The sequence below is a fragment of the Myxocyprinus asiaticus genome, chromosome 5, assembly GCF_019703515.2.
Source record: "Myxocyprinus asiaticus isolate MX2 ecotype Aquarium Trade chromosome 5, UBuf_Myxa_2, whole genome shotgun sequence".
Classification (NCBI taxonomy): Eukaryota; Metazoa; Chordata; class Actinopteri; order Cypriniformes; family Catostomidae; genus Myxocyprinus; species Myxocyprinus asiaticus.
This window is the reverse complement of record NC_059348.1, coordinates 46,201,636-46,221,870: the sequence shown is the minus strand read 5'-3', so window position 1 is coordinate 46,221,870 and position 20,235 is coordinate 46,201,636. Positions and strand designations below refer to the sequence as shown.

General features: G+C 36.2%; 1 protein-coding gene across 7 annotated transcripts in view; it reads left to right on the top strand.

Annotated features, from left to right (window-relative positions):
• cadm3 (cell adhesion molecule 3) overlaps positions 1-20,235 on the top strand; it is a 108,968-nt gene that overhangs the window by 67,085 nt on the left and 21,648 nt on the right. For all 7 annotated transcript variants that reach the window (XM_051699000.1, XM_051698997.1, XM_051699003.1 and 4 more), the window contains exons 3-7: positions 11,398-11,547; positions 14,176-14,328; positions 15,464-15,601; positions 15,708-15,878; positions 16,989-17,079. In XM_051699000.1, coding sequence (XP_051554960.1) covers positions 11,398-11,547; positions 14,176-14,328; positions 15,464-15,601; positions 15,708-15,878; positions 16,989-17,079 — 703 coding nt within the window. The remainder of the gene's footprint in view (positions 1-11,397; positions 11,548-14,175; positions 14,329-15,463; positions 15,602-15,707; positions 15,879-16,988; positions 17,080-20,235) is intronic.

The window sequence follows — 20,235 nt, the reverse complement described above, 5'->3', positions numbered from 1 at the left end:
TTCCAATATCATTAATATTGAAAATCTTAATGTGAAATTGTCTTTCTGTTCGGCAGAACTGCTTATCTTGGTCTGAAAACTTACAAGACATGACAGTAGGTTGATATATTTACATTGACATATTTATTTATTCATTCAGAGGACGCTTTTATCCAAAAAGACTTACATATGTGCAATGTGAGAGAGAAATAGGAAAACACGAGACAAGAATGAAAAAGAGGGGGATGACATAAGGATAAGGGCAGACACACCCAGGGGGGCAGTTATAGGGCAGAAAAGGGTGTTTGTGTGAGTAGTTGGTGTTGGGCAGTAATAGGCCAACAGCTGGCAATGAGTGGGGGGTTGGAGAGGGTCATGTCGACAAAACCTCCAAGTGGCCTATTAATATACTGCATTCAGTATAACGCACTAGTGTCCATTTGAGTAAGTGGGTTGTTGATATTAAATTTCAGTGCCAGTGTCAAAAAATTAGAAAAAAAAATTCTAATTCATGCATGCAGTTTTTATGACCTCTTAGTAATTGATAGACTAGAGGTCAAGCGATATTGACATTTTCTGATACTAACTATGGAGTTGGAAGAAAGCTGTTAACAGATTAATTGTTTTTAGTATCAAAAGGCTATATTGAATGAGTTAAATATATTCTTAGTCTTTCTTGTGACTGCGTGGCCCATACAAAGAAGCTAGAAGAAACCAAATTTAATGAAATCTCAGATGCAGTTTACTGTGCAGCCAAAATCCCATTAATAACAAGATTTAGTATATAACACTGGACTTTTAACTATAAGCAAACCCAAAATCACCTAAGAAAACAAGGCATCATTGATTTTATCAAAAGCTGCTAGAAAGCTTTCCATTAGAAAGAACCTAACTTCAATTAGACATAAACTGAAGATATAGGCCTACATAATGATTTGGCATGATTCTGAACAGATTGCAATATATATAAACACAGAAGTGGAGAACGAATAGATAAGGAAAAGTGGCGAGAGCTACAGCTAGCAGGAAAAAAGTTGTGACACATAAAACTTCTACAAGCCTATATAAAAGCCATGCCGATGCCTAACCAACCAGTGTTCCAATGAAATAATGTGAGCATAATCCAAATAATTACATTTCAATCACCTATCTATAAAATCAAATTCCTTGGCAGCTATAATAATAATAATAATAATAGTTTAATAACCTTTGGCCAACCTTTGACACATCTTCATTTGGATTGAGGGGTCCTACATCATAAATCTAAGGTGTCAGGCATTGAAATTGACTGTACTGCTCATTTCATCATTGTCTAAGGAGTCAAGCAAATTCCCTTTGCAGAGATCACCGAGAGAGGTTAACTGAAAGAACAGAGATTTGTGTTGCTCAGCTGAATTTACAGAGAAGCAATCCATTCAAGCAGTTTCTTGTGTATTTTGGGGCTAAGTAGCATTTCTAGGAATTGTTTTTAGTCTGTTTTTAATGCTGGGGTCATATCTTGCAATGAGTTTAAATATTTCCATTAAGTTACCTTTGTTCCTTATCAGTTTCTCTGTTCCCACGAAGGAAGATGTCCTGTTTTGCATACATTAAGACAAAGTCCAGCACCAATTTGACAAATTCTTCTGTCCAATTGTTTTAAATTATAAAATAACTCTCATGCTCGCACCATCACTTACTGGCAGATCACCCTGCTGATGTAGTTTCTAGAGGGGTTTATCGACAGTAACTATGTTTTCATCCAAGGATTTTTTGTGAAAAAATTTTAGCGCATCAAAATAAAGCTGATGGAAACGCAAATTATCACTAAAATTTCACGAGTGTTGACATAATATTTTTCTGTTTAACTCTAGCGCATAAACTATATGTCGATACTTCAAATGTCATGAAAAACTGGTTTGGAAACACTTTTTGTTGAGAGAATTGGCATTAACGCAAAAATATAGTGTCACATGGCAGAATTTACCCCAATCGTTAGCCTGTGTTAATCATGACGACAAGGTATACATCCTTGAAAGCCAATTTATTGTACGTGAAGCATTACTCGTACTGTTATGGATTGGTCTTAATGACATATCTGCACAGATCTGGTGCTGCCAACACATCTGCGTCATGACACTTCCAGGAGTGCCAACACAAATATTTCTCATGCACTTATCATCGAATAGTGCACGGAGAATGGAGAATTGCCACTCTTTGGGATTAATTTAATCGAGGTAGCCATACGTTTATTTATTAAACTTGCTTTTCCACACCATTCAAAATAATAGACGTCAATCATGGAATTAGCCCAAAATACAAAAAACACATCATTTCTGTGTTTTAAATAAAAAATAAATACACAATACTAGGAGAAAAGCTTCAGTGTGCTTTTTTGTAACACTAACATATAGCCCAGTTCTAATTATTGTTTAGCTTACTTTTGAAAAAACGCTGGCAAAAATCCTTATATCAAATTAAATAAATTACCAAATGAATAAAGCATTAAATTAAAGTAATGAATTACCAAACTAAAAAAATATATATTTTTAGACCTATATATGCCTTTTCTTTACATAAACTTAAATTAGCCATACCCTGTTCTGTAGATGAAAGATGTCGGCTGAATTACATTCTCAGAATGTTCTACACTTTTTCAAGACTATAAACTATCAGAACTACTTGTCCAGTGCTGAGTTCACTTTCAGAAAACTAACTTTTGAACATTTTAAAACTTGTAAATATTTTTAATCTAACCCTCTTTACCTCAGATTGCATTTGCTGAGCTTCTTCAGAAAATGCATATTGCATTATGACGCTAAAATTAATTTTAGATGACAATCAAGTTCAGTTGGTTGTGAAAAGTTTCTGGAAAAATATGTGGGACATAATGCAGTTGTGATGGCAATACTTTAGATTAGATGATTGTTCAAAATAGCTTATTGAATATCAGGAATGTATCATATGTAAACCCTGATATTACACCGCATCAATATTTCTTTAATAGCTGTGCAAACAGCATATACACATCGATGGATGGTCCTTAAAGTAAGACCGAAAGTATCCCCAACTACTTGGTGCAGTGCGATAGGTGCAACATCAGGACCAATATTACAGTCCTATCAGAAGGGCAGCTGTTCCCTTTTGATTGCAATTCCTCGTCTTCTGATTGCATTTATTTGTGAAATTAAAATGACAGTAAGCTGGCTAATTTCAATTAATTGTCTCAATACTCTCCCCATTTAACCAAAACTTTGGAGGAAAAAAGATTGAGGTCATCTGGGAGGCATTAGCGATATTAGCGGTACACAATTAGCGATATACACACATTTCTGTATGGAAAAAACTTATGGGCAGATTTCTTTTGCAATAACCCCAAACTTATGCGACAAAGTGTTTTTTTAGGCATGATGTCATCATGCACACCATTTTTATCGATAAAAGACCATTCGCAAGCAGAAGTGATGCAGATCACACTGCCATTTATTTATTCGTTTTATTTTCTTAGTTTCACAAATGTGTTACAATTTTCCTGAAAACAGACATTCAGGAATCGGAATTTATGCTTTATTTATAAAATATATACTTTATAAATATAAATGTGAAGTCAAAGAATAATCCCCAGTATTCTGAGTCTAATTTGGGTGGGTCTAGGCCCACCCCAGCCCACCCATGGCTACGCCACCAGTTACATAAATAGTTAAAAAAAATCTATGCTTCATATAAGACCATAAATGGTGACTGATTTTTCCATTACAATGCCTTAAACATTTATCAAAATAAGTTTTTATATATTGTCTATATAATCACCAGATGAAGGGTTTTATATATGTCACCAGATTACTATTATTATTTTTATTATTATTATTATTATTATTATTATTATTCACCAGATATGAAGGTAGAGACACAATATACAATATTTGCTGATGGGCCGTGAACTCACATTATTCTTTGCTTGCTCTTGCTTCAATTTATAACACCTGATTATCTAATCGAAATAATAAAATATTCATTCATATTCAAGATTTAACAACATTTCCAAGTAAGGATAAAAATTTTAAAAAAGAATGAATATTGTCAATTACGACAGATATACAATAGAGAGAGGAAAATCCTCACAAGTTGTCAGTGATTTATATTGATATTTCACCTCCAGAGGCTGCGCTCATACTCTAGTCTAGATGCCTCAAACGCCACCCATGGGGGCAATAGAAACTATCAGCGAACCATCGTGTTTGACTTTGTTGCCTATAAAGGATCCAAAAGTATTGTGCACTATCATTTGGTTAGCTGAATGTACATAACACAGTAGTGTCTACAGCTGTCTATGAATTCACTCATTTATGCTTACATGTGTCTTTCACTATGTATTAAATGATAATGAATGTTTTGGACACAGCATATGCATGAATGTGTACAGTATATACAGTAATGCTTTTGGTGCTTACACTGTCTGATGCGATTCATGAGTTCAATACCATAGCAAGATGTTATGAATGAAAATAATCATGGGCCATCATAATCATCCGTTTTCTATCCTCTCTTTTTTCACAATGACAGCTACTCTCATTTGTTGTAGAATATATTCTCTTGGCATCGTGCTGATACTTTAGGAATTTCCGTGGCAACTGATACACTGTGTAGGTATATCAGACACTTCACTGTCTGAACAAATGGATCAGATTTCATCACTTTGAAAATGACAGTGCAGACAGCCCTAAAGATCATATTTTAAAAGAAAATCAGATTTATGTGCCATGTGAACAAATCCATAGAGTCAGATGCAGAGTCAAGCTTAATTTCAATCTTAAGGTTTAGACTCAAACCATAAACATCTGTAACTCCATAAACCTCCATTAAACTCCATGAACCAATATTTAATCCCACAAATTGGCAGACTACAGTTAAGGAAATGTGTTCCAGCAGTTGCAAGATCAAACCAAATCTTCAACAAATCGTATACATTTACACAGTCTGACCGATCAATAATGCAACGATGACTTCATCTACACCAGCTGCTGTACACACACAGCTGGACATCAGGGAAGAACCAATAGGATCTTTAATGCCAATCAAATGTTAATGAAGCTGAAAAAAAAAGATATCTACATATGCGATGAAAGAACCAGAGAGATCTTAACAGAGGCAGAGAGACGGAAAGAAGAGGGCATAGAGGTGACAGAATACTAGAGGAAAAATATGGAGACAGAGAGAGACAGATGGAAGGAGGAGGAAAAGGAAAAAAGAAGTGAGGCACAGATGGAGAGAGATGAGAAAGGAGGAAGAGGAAAATGGAGAGATGAAGGGGACATTTTTCACTGTCTGTTTTTGGACAGTATTTATTACACTTCAACTTGTGTTATCTCCCACATATAAACACTCAACCTCTCTCTCCCTCTCACTCATTTATTTCTCTCTGTCTCCCCTTTTTGTTTTCTTCGTCACTCTTTTGCTGTATTCATCTGTTTATCTGTAATCTTATGCTTTTGTCTCTTTTCAGCAGCCGTCCTCTCCGCCATTATTTTCCATCCATTTCTCTCTCTCATTTGTGTGGGGAGGGTGTAAACTATGTTGCTTTAAATATATGCTGTGTGCATTATACACCCTCACATATCTGTGTGTGAGTGTGTGAGCGAGAGACACCTGGAGAATGGCAGAGAGAGAGAGAGAGAGAGAGAGAGCGAGAGAGAGAGAGATGCAATGATGAATGACACCGTCTGGGTGTGTTTAAATCAGTTCTGTGTGTGTATATTCTCTAAGGCAGTGGTTCGCAACTGGTAGGGTCACGACCCAAAAATGGGTTGAAAGTATTTTCTGATGGGGGGTGTACAGCAGGAAAAAAACAATGGTAAATGCAAATAATAAAATAGAAGGAGCTATTTGATTGTTCACAGTAGCTAAATAAATCCCAGATCTTTAATTGTCGACTTCAAAGGATCCAATCAAACTCATCGCAAATTCACTTGTCATTTCGTAGAAACTATAACCAAATCAGGCAGATGCCAACATGGACAGGTTGCATGACATACCCTCATCCTCAAAAATCATGAACAAAACTATGCAAGGTAAAAGAATATTTGACCGAGACTAGAGCTCGACATCATGAGCCGCCACAACACGGTACTGTATGTATCGCGATACATACACCAATCAGCCACAATATTAAAACCACCTGCTTAATATTGTGTAGGCCCCCTTCGTGCTGCCAAAACAGTGCCAACCCGCATCTCAGAATAGCATTCTGAGATGATATTCTTCTCACCACAATTGTACAAAGCGATTATCTGAGTTACTGTAGACTTTGTCAGTTCGAACCAGCCTGGCCATTCTCTGTTGACATTAACTGAAGCTCCTTTGAGCTCCTTTGTATCTGTATGATTTTATGCACTGCACTGCTGCCACATGATTGGCTGATCAGGTAATTGCACGGATGTTTGTTGGTGCCAGACGGGCTGGTTTGAGTATTTCTGTAACTGCTGATCTCCTGGGATTTTCAAACACAACAGTCTCTATAATTTACCCAAAATGGTGCCAAAAACAAAAAACATCCAGTGAGGAGCAGTTCTGTGGATGGAAATGCCTTGTTGATGAGAGAGTTCAACAGAGATCGGCCAGACCGGTTCGAACTGACAGTCTACAGTAACTCAGATAACCGCGCTGTACAATTGTGGTGAGAAGAATATCATCTCAGAATGCTATTCTTAGATGTGGGTTGGCGCTGTTTTGGCGGCACAAGGGGGACCTACACAATATTAGGCAGGTGGTTTTAATGTTGTGACTGATCAATGTATGCCGCAATCCAATTGCGATACATCACAAAATAATAATTGGATCGTGATTGAAACTGCGTGAGAGACTTTGCATGTTTCCAAGTGAGCGAATCATGTGGGTTCAATTTTAATCACTCTCACAACTTACATAAACTTATTTGAGCGCACTGAGAATTGTTGGTCTCATAGTTCCCGCATGTTTTGATGACCTGCTATTTTATTATTGAAATGTTGGACATGATGTGAATACAGAATATCGATACAGGTATCAAAATTATCTATGTAATATCGTGAGAAAAAGTATTACGATATATCGATACTGGAAATAATTGTATCGGCACAGCCCTAAACTAGAATACATTAAAACCATTTTGAAAATATTGAATGTTTTGTACAAACTTTTGTACAATAAACAAGTTTGGTACTATGTTGGTTCGCCACTTGATGTCCAATGTAAAACTTGGTCAAATCTAGGGATGCACTGGTCCGATACCTGGATCGGTATCGGCTCCGATACTGACGTTTTTAAACGGATCGTGTATTGGTCCGATGAGCCCGATCCAAATCCGATACTGTGTGTTAGTCATGTTCGTTACTGTCAAGCTCAAAAAATGAAATAAAATAACCATAAAAACACAATTAAAGTAGTTTATATGACTCGTGCATTTTATTCAAAGCCACTTGAAGATGTGCGATAGCTCTGTGGATCACAAAAGGCTGTGTTTAATAAGTAAATATATAAAATTCACGCACAGCTCCAGCGCGTTAGTGAATGGCTTTGCTCTGTTTATGCACACGCTCACGGCTATTTATAGCCTTCACAGCGGTGCACAATATTTGAGCTAAACTCACAAACAGCATCTCAGATGTAGATGCTCAAAAGTTCGGTTCACTTATAATATGCATTTAGAATGGCACTGGAGGTGCTTTCTTTTTTTTTTTTACCAGAATTTGAATAAGAAACGAATTAAACTACTGTGAACTTGACTACAAACAGACACATACAGAGCTTCCTGGAGAGTTCAGAATGTCAAAATAGCGTCAAAAGCGTGAGGGTTTAAAAGTTAAAGGTGCACGATTGAGATATATTACTATATATTACTATTATAATATATTATTATTATTATCATTTGTTTACAAATTATAATAATATTTAAGTTGAATGTGTTCCAAAAAATAACTGTGCGAATGAAAAGTGGACTAATGTCTTACAACTAAATTGAACAAAAAAGAGATCTGAATCCTTTAAAGTCCAGATACAAGTTGAAAAAAAAAAAACAGCTTCTTTTCTACTGATGACTTATACTGGAATTACTGTTAATTTTGCTACATTATCCAGTATACTAGTTAACAATAATGTTTTTCTTAATAAGCTACACATTTATATTGAAATCATGTGTAGTTAGAGGTTTGTGTTTCTTTACATATTAAAGAGTACACCCAATTAGTTCCACACAATAATGTAAGATATTCTAAACTGATTATGCAAAAAAACAACACTGGTATCGGATCAGGATCGGTATCGGTCCGATATTGAGATTTCCGATATCGGAATCAGATCGGAAGAGAAAAAGTGGTATTGGTGCATCCCTAGTCAAATCAAAACCTAGATTTTTTTTTCTTATTACAAATCCTGTTTCAAAAATATGTTCCATTACATAATTAAAATGGGTTGTCAACAATGTTTTTTGTTGACTTTTACTGGTCGAATGAGACTGATGAGATCTCACACACAAACTAGGGCTGGATGATTTGGCCAAAAAATCATATTGCGACTATTTTGTCAAATATTGCAATTGTGATTTGAACTGCGATATTACAAACATTTAACATCTCTTATTGCTGCTGGTTAAATATACAGGCTAAAGGGGAAAAAAATCACATTGAAACAGTATCTCTTGTGCTCATCAGTGTGTGCAAAGCGATGCAAATTGTCTGCTGCTTCAACAAAGCTCTGAAAGAAGAAATACGCTGGAACAGAAAGAAGGAAGATATTTACGTTTCTGTATGTTTTTTTTTTCTGTATGTTTTTCATTTAAAGTCTGGTGAAACACTGTGCAATGCTGCAACGTTTGAAATTATGTGAATGTCAAAATAAAGTGAACACTGTACACTTTGCGTTCTCATATCAGAGCACAGTGCGAACCGCACTGCAAACAAAGTGAACCAAACTGAGAGCACCTCCAGAGATGGATTTCATGTGAAGCGACCACATATTGGGAACAGAAGTGCTCTGACACCGCTGAAATCATGAGCTCCACACATACTTGCTCTAAGAATGTGTAACATCAGTGCTGCGGCTTCACTTTGAAGCATGCAGAGCATGCATGCTATTTATTTATTTTAATAAATCGCAGCAGATTTTAATTCACATATAATTATAATGAATTCACACAATTAATTATTTCAATTAATTGTGCAGCCCTAACTCACTCTCTGCTCTGCACTCCATCCACTCAATGATTTAGTCGAGTCATTGTCCTGACATAAACAGTTAAATGGGTCAGATGCCATTTTGAGAGCCTCAGTAAGTGCCCCCTGCAGCAGTTGTCCACTGCACAGAGAGTGTGGATCTGCCCCACTAATCGCTTATTAACTGCTAACACCACTCTAATTGGTTGCCAATAAGTAGCCAGCACTGCATGCACTAAAGCTAAAGGCTAATTTTAGCCTATTATCCGTTGACATATGTTCATTGGGTTTAGAGAGCTAACTCTAATTCAACTGTTGTCTCGCTTTGCGTGAGGTTTTTACACAGACACACACACACACACACACACAAACTTGTTTTTATATTATTGTGGGGACTCTCCATAGACATCATTTTATGGATTTTATACAGATCTAACGATAATTTCTATCCCCTAACCCTACCCCTAAACCTAACCATCACAGAAACCTTTTTGCATTTTACATTTTCAAAAAAACATCGTTTAGTATGTTTAATAAGCCATTTCCCTCATGGGGACCGCTGGCTGGGCCCCACAAGGTAGATGATCTCAGGTATAAACATGTATATACACACACACACACACACACACACACACACACACACACACACACACACACACAAATAGCCAGATGTTCTGTTATGCTGAGACTTAGCCTTTTCTCATCCTTTCTCTTCTCCCTCTATTTTTAAAAACAGCCTCTTGTTAAAGCCTTTTAGGCTAATAAGGCTGAGTTCAGCCCAGCTTCACGCTTGCCCAGCACACCTGCGATGTTGAGTAGGCTAATTCCAGCACTAGCAAATCATCAGGCTAGAATTAGGCCAGTGTTTAGCCTGAATCAAGCCAACAATGGGATCTACAAAAGCAAGTATTAATCAATCATTAGGCCAGTGTTAAAGCAGCGATAAAACAGCAATGGGCAAAGACTAACTCAGCATTCAGTCAATGTTAACCTAGCAATTAGCAATGTTTACCCAGCATTCAGCCAACATATGCCCAACGTGCTGCCAACTTTTGCCCTACGTTTAATCTCTTTGAATCCAGAATTTGACCAACATCACGTAATCATTAGCTCTCCATCGCACAATTAGCCCCGAATTCAGACAGTGTTAGCCCAGAGTTCGTCCTGCTCTGGTCAGCATAAAAAAGGACATCGATTATAGTCTAAGTGGTAATTATTGGGTAAAGTGGAGCTTGGGCTGCTCTGGGCAGAGTTATCATACTGACATAGTCACATTGGCATTACATCTGGACTTTACACACATTTACACACGCGCGCGCACACACGCAGATACACAGATACCATTTTTACAATTAATGAGTTGAATTGTCATCTGTCAGATGCCTGAAGGGCTTAATATGTGTAATACTCAAGAGCTCAAACCCCAATCCCCACAAACACTGAACAACCAACATGAAAACAAACAGCTAGATTTGTACTTTGTTTTAGTCAATGATTTTTTTTTTTTAAGAAAATGTGAGTGGTGCTTGCCCATGCACAACTCAACACCACAATGATTGCTTACAGGCTCAAATCAAAGGACCCATGCCCAAGTCCCTGGCTTGGATTCCTTCTTCAATGTAAATCTGTAGGATTTTTGCATTCTTTTAATCATCCACTAGTCCAGTCACTTAGAAAAGCACACTTGTCCTTAACGAGCAGTACAGTTTGAGGTAGTATTCATGTTCACTACACAAACAGTGTCGGACGATTTGATGTCGATGAGATGTCGATGTTTTGTCCTTAGCTTTAAGGGTTTGTTCAAATCTTATGTAGAATATGAGCAATAGTAATAATGATTCTTGTTTTAGCAAACACCACTTATTGCATATCTTCCATTCTGAACTTTTCAGAAGTCACATACTGTACAATCTATCTGTAATTTCTTCTGAATCTTGGAGACATCAGCCATTGAGTTATTATTATAATATCAAATAACTTCCCTCCTCTTCTACACTTGCACTACATTGTCTTCATTTTTGTTCTCTCTTGACTCCCGAACCACGAGATCGAGACAACGTTTACCTGACAACTTCATTTTTTCAATGAGACATACACAGCTGTACATTCAAACACCATGATGATGTGGGCGAGGCATCTAATTTACACCTATGGCTCTCTCTCTTTCTCTCTCTTTATTTTTTCATGAGACCATCCTGTTTCTCTCTCTCTTTGACTTTAATATCTTCTCATTTGTCTCTTTCCTGTTGACCAGATGAGGAACTTTTCCAGCCAGTGACCCAAGATGAGACAGTGGCAGTGGGCGGAACAGTGACCCTGACCTGCAACGTAAAGGAAAACGATAACTCCTCTCTCCAGTGGTCAAACACGGCACAGCAAACCCTGTACTTCGGAGAGCAGAGAGGTGACTATATATATATATATACTGTATGTACAGTATAGGCAGGCATGCCTTTAGAACTGATTATACTATTTGTTTATTGTTTATAAAAATATATTTCAGAAAACGATCAGTCTTTTAAAACCCTTAATTTAAATAAACGTCTCATTTCGCTTTGCCGTATTTAGTGTGAAATAACTCCAGATGATGTTTCTCTGTCTCTGTCCATTATCTGATTTGTTCTGTTTGAATGAGTACTGAGAGTAAAGCATCAGAGAAGAGCGCTGTCTGAGACTGCTTGCGCCTTTCAGCATTTCTGCTCAGATTAGCGGAATGAGAAATAATTCCTATCCTACACAACTATTTTCTAATAAAGTTAATTTCTTTACACTACAAAGCTTATGATATGCATACATTTTCATGCTAAATAAATAATAAAATCACCAGTGAAAAAACACAAAAAACAACAAAACAAAATGTAGAATTGATGTTTTATTCGAGGGTTGATCTTTTTGATGCAAAGTCTGGTTTTATGCAGTCCACCTATCCCTGTAAAAGTGGTTGTTATGCTAAACGTCAATATAATGAAAGTGAATGGGATGCTGTCAGGTTCCAAAAATGGCAAAATCAGAACTGTGAAACTAGTCCATACAACTTGTCTGCTGTAAGTTTTTTAGATGTATGATGGAACAGACCAAAATGTGAGTCATTGTTCACTGAAAATTTTCCCCTCCATCACAACTCTTAAATCTATTTCACATTTGCATACATTCAAATATGGCGAGTTAATGGTGACAGAATCATTTTTGGGTGAAATAATGTATTCCTTTAACAATTCCTTTTACTTGATCTCCTTTATGACTGCAGTTAGTGATTGCAATTGCTTGCCCTCTTAGTCCTTATAGGAAATTCATTTTTGTTTGACCATTTTTCCACAGACCTCTCACTTCCCAAACTGCCAAATAAAAAAAAGAATGGCAGCAACATCTTCCTAAAACATTAATATCACCCTAAAAACAAACAGGTGGCTCTGTGATCACGGAAGGCAAGTTGATGGAGAGAGAAACACAGAGAGAGCATAGACCTGATTAAAGGGGAAAACACAAGAAGATGAGAAGAGAGCACAATCAAATAAAAGAGCCAAGAAAGAGATAGAAAACAGTCTATCGAAAGAGAAGGCAGAAGGGTGCATTGCAAAAAGAGAGGAGAGAAATACAGGCACACAGATACTGTAGAAAAGAGGCAAAGATTCACAAAAGTGTGTTGTGAGATAAAGAACAAATTAATGTGGAGCAGCAATGGATGGGTGGATGAGCAAAGAGAAAGATAAAGAGATGAATGACAAAGGAGGAGTGTGTGCATGAAAGAGCAGGATGGAGGACAGAGGAACAGCAGCTGATGAAGACAAATTAGTGCCCTTCATTTACTGATAAAACATGAAGACACAGCACACACACACACACACATACACTCTCTTTCACACACACATGTACTGTAAATCTGCATTAGAGACATGTTAGCATATTCTTTTCTTTAAGATTTTGCTGTACTTTTTCATATTTGATCTTAATTTCAGGGGCCAATCTAAAAACTTGGGGATGGGGGTTCTAATAAACATTATCTGCTTGTCTCATGAATATTAATTAGATAACGTAAAGGTGTTGAAAGGCAATTGAACTGGAGCTAGCCACACTGTATTAAGTTGCTGTTTTATGCAGCCAGCAGGGGCGCATTTATGCACGGCCTTACACAGGCTGAAGCCCAGGGGCCCACAACTCCCAGGTGGGCCCCATCTGTGGCATTTGCCACCCTATTCTCCCCCATCAACATTCGTGGAAAGAGCATATGTAAACGTGTTCAGCGAGAGATGCTGATATAAACAGGGAGACGGTGCGCAACAGTGAAAGCCATCCGTGTAGCACATGTTCATAGAATAACAGTCCTTAATAGTCCCCCCCCCCCATGGGATGTAGCCCTCTTTTAAAACCAAATAGTTTGGTGTACCATGTAGGCATACTCAAACTTTTATTATTACAAAGTTCCCTTCCCAGTCCAAAACGACCATCAATGAAAACTAATCTCCAAAATCGGGTCATTTAGATATTGTTAATGTTATGATGTCAAAACCTTGAGCACATTAATATATGGTCGCCCATGTTTACGTATTCAGCCATTTTGGCCAGCCCTAATAAACCACATAACAGAGATTATTAACTTATAGATGTCTTAAAGGGATAGTTCACCCAAAAAATGCTATACTCACACCTGTGTTGTTCCAGAATAACAAACTTAAAATAAACCGATAATACTTCCTTCCGTTAAACACAAAAAGATGTTAGGCAGAATGTTAACCTCAGTCACCATTCACTTTCATAGCATCTTTTTTCCAGAGAATGAAAGTGAATGGGGACTGAGGCTAGCATGCTGCTTAGCATATTTTGTATTACACGAAAGTGAAAGTCATAAGGGTTTGGAACAACATGGGGGTGAATATATGATGACAGAATTTTCAATTTTGGGTGAACCACCCCTTTAAAGATACAGTAGCAAAAATGCCTGTTTAAAGGTCTTACTGTACGACTGGTTTTGGTGCAAGAAACTGATGTTATCATTTTTTTTTTTTCATTCCTCTTATCTGCTGTCTCTTTTCAGCACTGAGAGATAACCGTATCCAGTTGGTGAAGTCCACGGCCACAGAACTGATAATCACCATTGCAAATGTTCAGCTGTCAGATGATGGAGACTACACATGTTCCATCTTCACCATGCCTGTACGGACTGCACGGGCCACCGTTACTGTACTTGGTATGTGTGTGTGTGTGTGTGTGTGTGTGTGTGTGTGTTTCATTGACAATCAAGGTGGTAGGTGTCAGTAGCGATTGCTTAAAGACTACAATGGAACAGCAGCACAGAGTCCCTTATAATTTCATTTTAAATGCAGAAATGACATTTTCTGTATACATAATCTGTATTACATAGAGTATTCCTTTTCTTCTACTTCCTTCTTTCTTTCAAACACTTATTTCAATATATTACATAAAATATTAAAAATGTATGTTTGTTTTTAATGGATCAAAGGTTGTTTATTGGACGACAGGGTTTAAAAATATCATTTTGGGTCCCATATGGACGGTGTGCTCGACTGAAAGTCTATTGTTTATTGGACATTGGGCTATCTATTTATGTATCTTTGCAACAAAGGGTCATTAATTGAAATGCTGTTGTACTTGACTGACAGCGTTTGAAGCTTAAAACATTGCTGTCATTCAAAGTAGCACTATAACAGGAGTCTGTTGTGGCAGCATTTATAATGTATTTATTTTGTCAATGGCATTTGTAAACATTATAAATATATCTATAGTTCTGTTTTGGGAGCCATATTGTAGACACCAAAATCCAAGTACGTTTATTTATTTATTTTGCCATTGATATCTGACATCTGTGCTCCCCCTCTTTTGAAAAGCACCAGGTGCTATTGGTAAGCATGCTTGATGTGACTATGCCCACATGGAATCTGCACTTTTTTCATATTTTCTGAACTAATTGTTGGGGAAAATACGCAGAAATGCGCAATTGATTGAAATATTAAATGTGCTAAATGAAGCTGAGAGTACTAGACTTTTATTGGCTGATGAAAGCATTATTAAATCAGTTATTATATAAATGAACCGTAGGAGATGGGTGAACATGTAGAATTTGTAAATGTCAAATATTTGAATGCAGAAAACTGCAGAGCATTTAGCGGATTTATTAGGGTGCAAATTCCGTGTAGTTAGTTGTTGATAGTGAACTTATGGAGCAGATGTGTTATTTGTTTGCTTTTATTTAGACAGAGATGCCCTCAGTTCCCTCAAATCACATCTAAAAAATTTTGTTTTATTTTATTTCTCCCTCTCTCTCTCTGTTTCTCTCTTTTTCTCTGTCTCTTCCTCTCCCACAGGTGTTCCAGGTAAGCCTGTGATAACAGGTTTTGAAGATGCTGTTCAGGAGGATAGCAAAGTTATTCTCACCTGTACCAGTTCAGGCAGCAAACCTCCTGCTAAACTACACTGGTACCGAGATAATGAGGAGCTACAAGGTAAATCGTGTATATTCCCACATTTACATACAGAGAGCTGGTCAAAAATACACTTTGAAACCAAATTCTTCTGTAATAATAGAGTTTAATGTGTGTGTGTTTTTAGGCCGTCCTGATGTAGTGGAATCCAACCCAGATGAACCGACCTACACAGTAACCAGCGAGCTCACCCTCACTGTCACCAGGAATGATAACAATGCTATGATCGCCTGTGTGGTGGATCACCCATCCATCGCCAATGGAGACAAGAAGACAGAGCAGCCACTCAGCGTCTTGTGTAAGACAAAACGTGTCCCAAAAAAGGCTTATTTCATCCTGCTTTTGTGTTAAGCTGGGTGGTATGATGGTATGTACAGTGAGACAGTAAAAATGTGTCAAGCTTTAGAGATTCTACTGTACTCTTCCAACCGCAGTATATCTTTGATGAGATTTTGAAAAAATCAAAAGCAAAAAAACTTTTACTCAGTCTGCTCAGCAAACTGAGTCGCAGACAACCACTTACAGGTTACACTTACAGCTTCGTTGATTATTCTGGCAGAGATTTCGTTGATATATGCAATTAATTTGATTAATTAATTGGCATAATCATGTAATTCATTTGATAAAAGCAGGCTTTTTCAAACACAGGATAGCCTCCTCAGGTGACCAGGTCAACGTGTTAATTTTGCTCATCAAAAAATATATGCTTTTGAGTAAGCAGCCTAGAAAATGACTGTTTTAGGCTAGGTATGCCATTTTTTTAAATCTGCTGATTAGGGATGAAGGCTATTTTCAATGAGGTGCCAACTGCTTAACGGGTTAAACTATCTTTTATTCTATGTGCATGTCATGTTTAGAATGCACATGTTTATGTGTACGTTTATTTTAGGGTACATCACAGGCCTAGTTTTTCTATCCTATAGCTACTTTTTTTTACATCGTAACTGTTATTGGATAACGTTCTTTACCGAACAGCTGTCATATTAGATCAATGGCTAATGCACGACTGCACATTGTGAAATATGCTCAACTTTTCAGCACATATTTTTTCTCTCATAGATTTGGCTTAGCCTACCGTTTAATTATTTTCAACAATGTACTGACTGTTTTAATATGTTAAGTAACTTTTACTTGATGAATTCCATTTAGAACAGGCTGGGTTGCTCTAATGGTCCTGCACTATTCATTATTAATACGTAAAGTATTTTTGTTGAATTTTCAGCAAAGATTTTAGCAAAGACTATTGTATGATTTATATTGTTACAGTGACATAAAATTACTCATACCGTGAGGATTATGGTCATACCATCAAACCCTACTGTTGTGTATAATACATTAAACCGAAGACCAAAGCACCATAAACACAAGAAGAAAAAGAACATTAAATGTGTGTGTGCGCTTCTTGCAGTTTCTCCAAGTATATGGATTCAGCCTGAGAGTGACCTGCCCAGAGAAGCAGAGAAGTTTTACCTGCAGTGTGTGGGGAACGGAAACCCAGAGTAAGACACACACACACTTATTTCCATCCTTGAAATTCATGTTTTATGTATGTAGCTGGAAATGGTCAACCTATTGATCTCCTTTCTCTATTTCACACACACACACACACACACACACACACACACACACACACACACACACACACACACACACACACACACACTTCTGACTGTATCACAAGTATATTTGTGTTGATGTTACATGAGATATAAAGACATAGAGATCAGAGACATCTTTAGATAGAGTTGTTTTAAGTACAGGCCCTCTGTGATGTCACTAAGTTCAAAAACACTCCCTTTCTGGAGCTGAAGGATGAAACATTATTTTAGATATATTTATTACATTTTTGGTTACTTAAGCCTGTTTTAATAAAATACATATTTCTCCCTGGTTGCTGAAAGTGCAGTTAATGTAATTGAATATTACCCTCTGCTGGTGCAGGATTGCATTACAGCTCATTAAAGCCCCTGATATACAGTATGACAGAATGGACATTTTCATCCCATTTAGATGAACTGTCACTCATCTCTCTTTCCTTATAGTCACCATTTACTTCAACTGCATGTTTTTTTGAATGGTGACTGAGACTGTCAGTCTCTAGCATTCTGTCTAACATATTTTGGGTTCGACAAAATACAGAAAGTCACACAGGTTTGGAACAACATGAGGGCAGGGAAATTATGACAGAACATTAATTTATGACTGATATATCACTTTAAGGATGCTAGTCAGATTTGGATGAATCTGTCAATTAGAAGAGAAGTTTAGAAACCAGTTTCTAGTAATTATTACGGTGAAAAACGTGAAAATTTTCCACAGGCACAATCATATTTAATGCTGAATAAAATGAAGCAAGATCATGCTTTACCATGGCTACCTCCGCTTTTTAAGTCCTATCGCTTTTTTACCCTATAACGCGGTATGTATCAAATATGATAGGTATGAACATTTGCTGGCTCCTGTCTCACTCTCTGTTCAAGCTGAAAAGCCAAAGAACATATGGTATGTGAGTTCCACATGTTTGTGGCACCATCTAGTGGTTATTTGTGGAAAAAAAAGGGGTTTCAGTGTTGATATCGATCTATTTATAACAGCGGCGGACTTGCATGAAAAATTACTCTTATGTTGGGATAAATGACAGCTTATTTTAATAAAGTAAAAGTGACAGTAATGATTATATTTTTACTTGAGTATTTGCTGAATATAAGCAACTTATGCTTGGTTAAAATTTTGTATAATATTTTATTGAAAAAGCATGTTGAATTTAGATGTATCAGATATGATACAATAGACTTTTGAGGTATCTCTCTCAATCACCATTCCATTCATGCCCACTATAATAAATAAATAAATAAACCACAGAGCTTTGAAAATTCTGACATATACTTTTGTAACACTTTAGTTTAGGGATCAGAAATAAGACAGTAATTCATGACTAATAATTAAACTTGTAAGTGACTAGTTATGGACTTGTTTGACATTATAAATTATTTATTAAGCCTTTATTGGCTGATTTCTTATTCTTGCTTTATAGCCCCTTTATATTTGCTTTTGTCATAACAATGAATTTCTTAGCTAAAAACAAAATATATCAGTAGCTAGTATGATGCAAAATACATCTTTTATAGGTTCTCGGTACTCTGTGTAAATGTGCGGCTTATAAGTTTGAAATACATGCAGAATGCATATAGTATTTCAACAAAGCAGGGAATGTTAGGGTTAGGGTTAGGTTTATGGGTAGGGGTTAGTGTAGGGTGTTTGTGGGACTCTAAATAAACACAATTAACATGCTGCAGTTAATCCCCTATACTGTATGGGAGTATTTAATTAGGGGTGAAAGTAGCATCTAACACTATTTGCCCTTAGTGCAAACAGAATGCTTTTTGTTACTATTTACACTAAGCATCAAATGTTTCTGTCTTTTATATTTATTTTTATACTTCTAAGTTGCACATTCACATAGTGTAATGACAACATATAAAGGATGTATTTTGCACCTTACTAAATATTGGTGTCTTTTGTTTTTACCTAATAAGTTAATTGTTAGGAAAAAACTAATGTAAAGAGGCTATTAGTCGAGGGTAAGAAATCAACCGAATAAAGGCCTAATATATACCTTATAATTCCAAACAAGCCCATAACTAGTCCCTTACAAGTCCAATTATTAGTCATTAATTGCTGTCTAATTTCTGATCCCTAAACTAAAGTGTTACCTATACTTTTTATAAGATATATTTAAAGTGTGAACTAATATTTCTGTGTATTTTCATATATATATATATATATATATATATATATATATATATATATATATATATATATATATATATATATATATATATATATATATATATATATATATATATATATATATATATATATATATATATATATTATTCATATTGTATTTGATGTGCTGAATTGAACTGTGATACATTTCAATCCATATTTATAGGCCAAGGAGAGGAAGTTTTCATGGCCAAAATCTCAAATATTTGGTATCTCTGAAAAGCCCAAGATTTACCACTGTAGCATGTATGGGCTAAGAAAAATTAAATAACAAATGTCCTATACAAAAATGAATTGCTGGGCCTCAGGAGGATAATGACCTTTAAAGCCTAATGTATCAAATATGAAACATAAAATAAAACATTTTGATTTCTTCAAAACAATTTCTTTTTATATTTTGTCTAATGGTACTAAAAACAGTTTAATGTAAAATAATAATAATAATAATAATAATAATAATAATAATAATAATAACTTTCTGACAATTCTTTCATATGTCCGGCTTTACAGGGTTATAGTCCTGCATGGATTCTAGTTCAGTGTAGTTACAGTATTTTCAGTGTAGAAAGAATTTAGATCATTAGTTCTGTACAGTAAGGATAAACTGCATTTTATCTCTGTATTTGGAAGCTTGTTAGGCTTATTTAAGCTTGTTCTCTGTTGTCCATGAGAAAAACACATCACATCTGTCAAATGCAAAGTTGCTGTACAGTGTGCCTGCACAGAGATGTGCTCCAGTAGTCATACACGCATGCGATCAGCAGAGCAAAAGGCATTTACACTTAACACGGATGTTAACATGGATTTATACAGTAGGCACTGATAAATTTCAGCACTGATTTAAAAATGTATACTCATAAACTGAG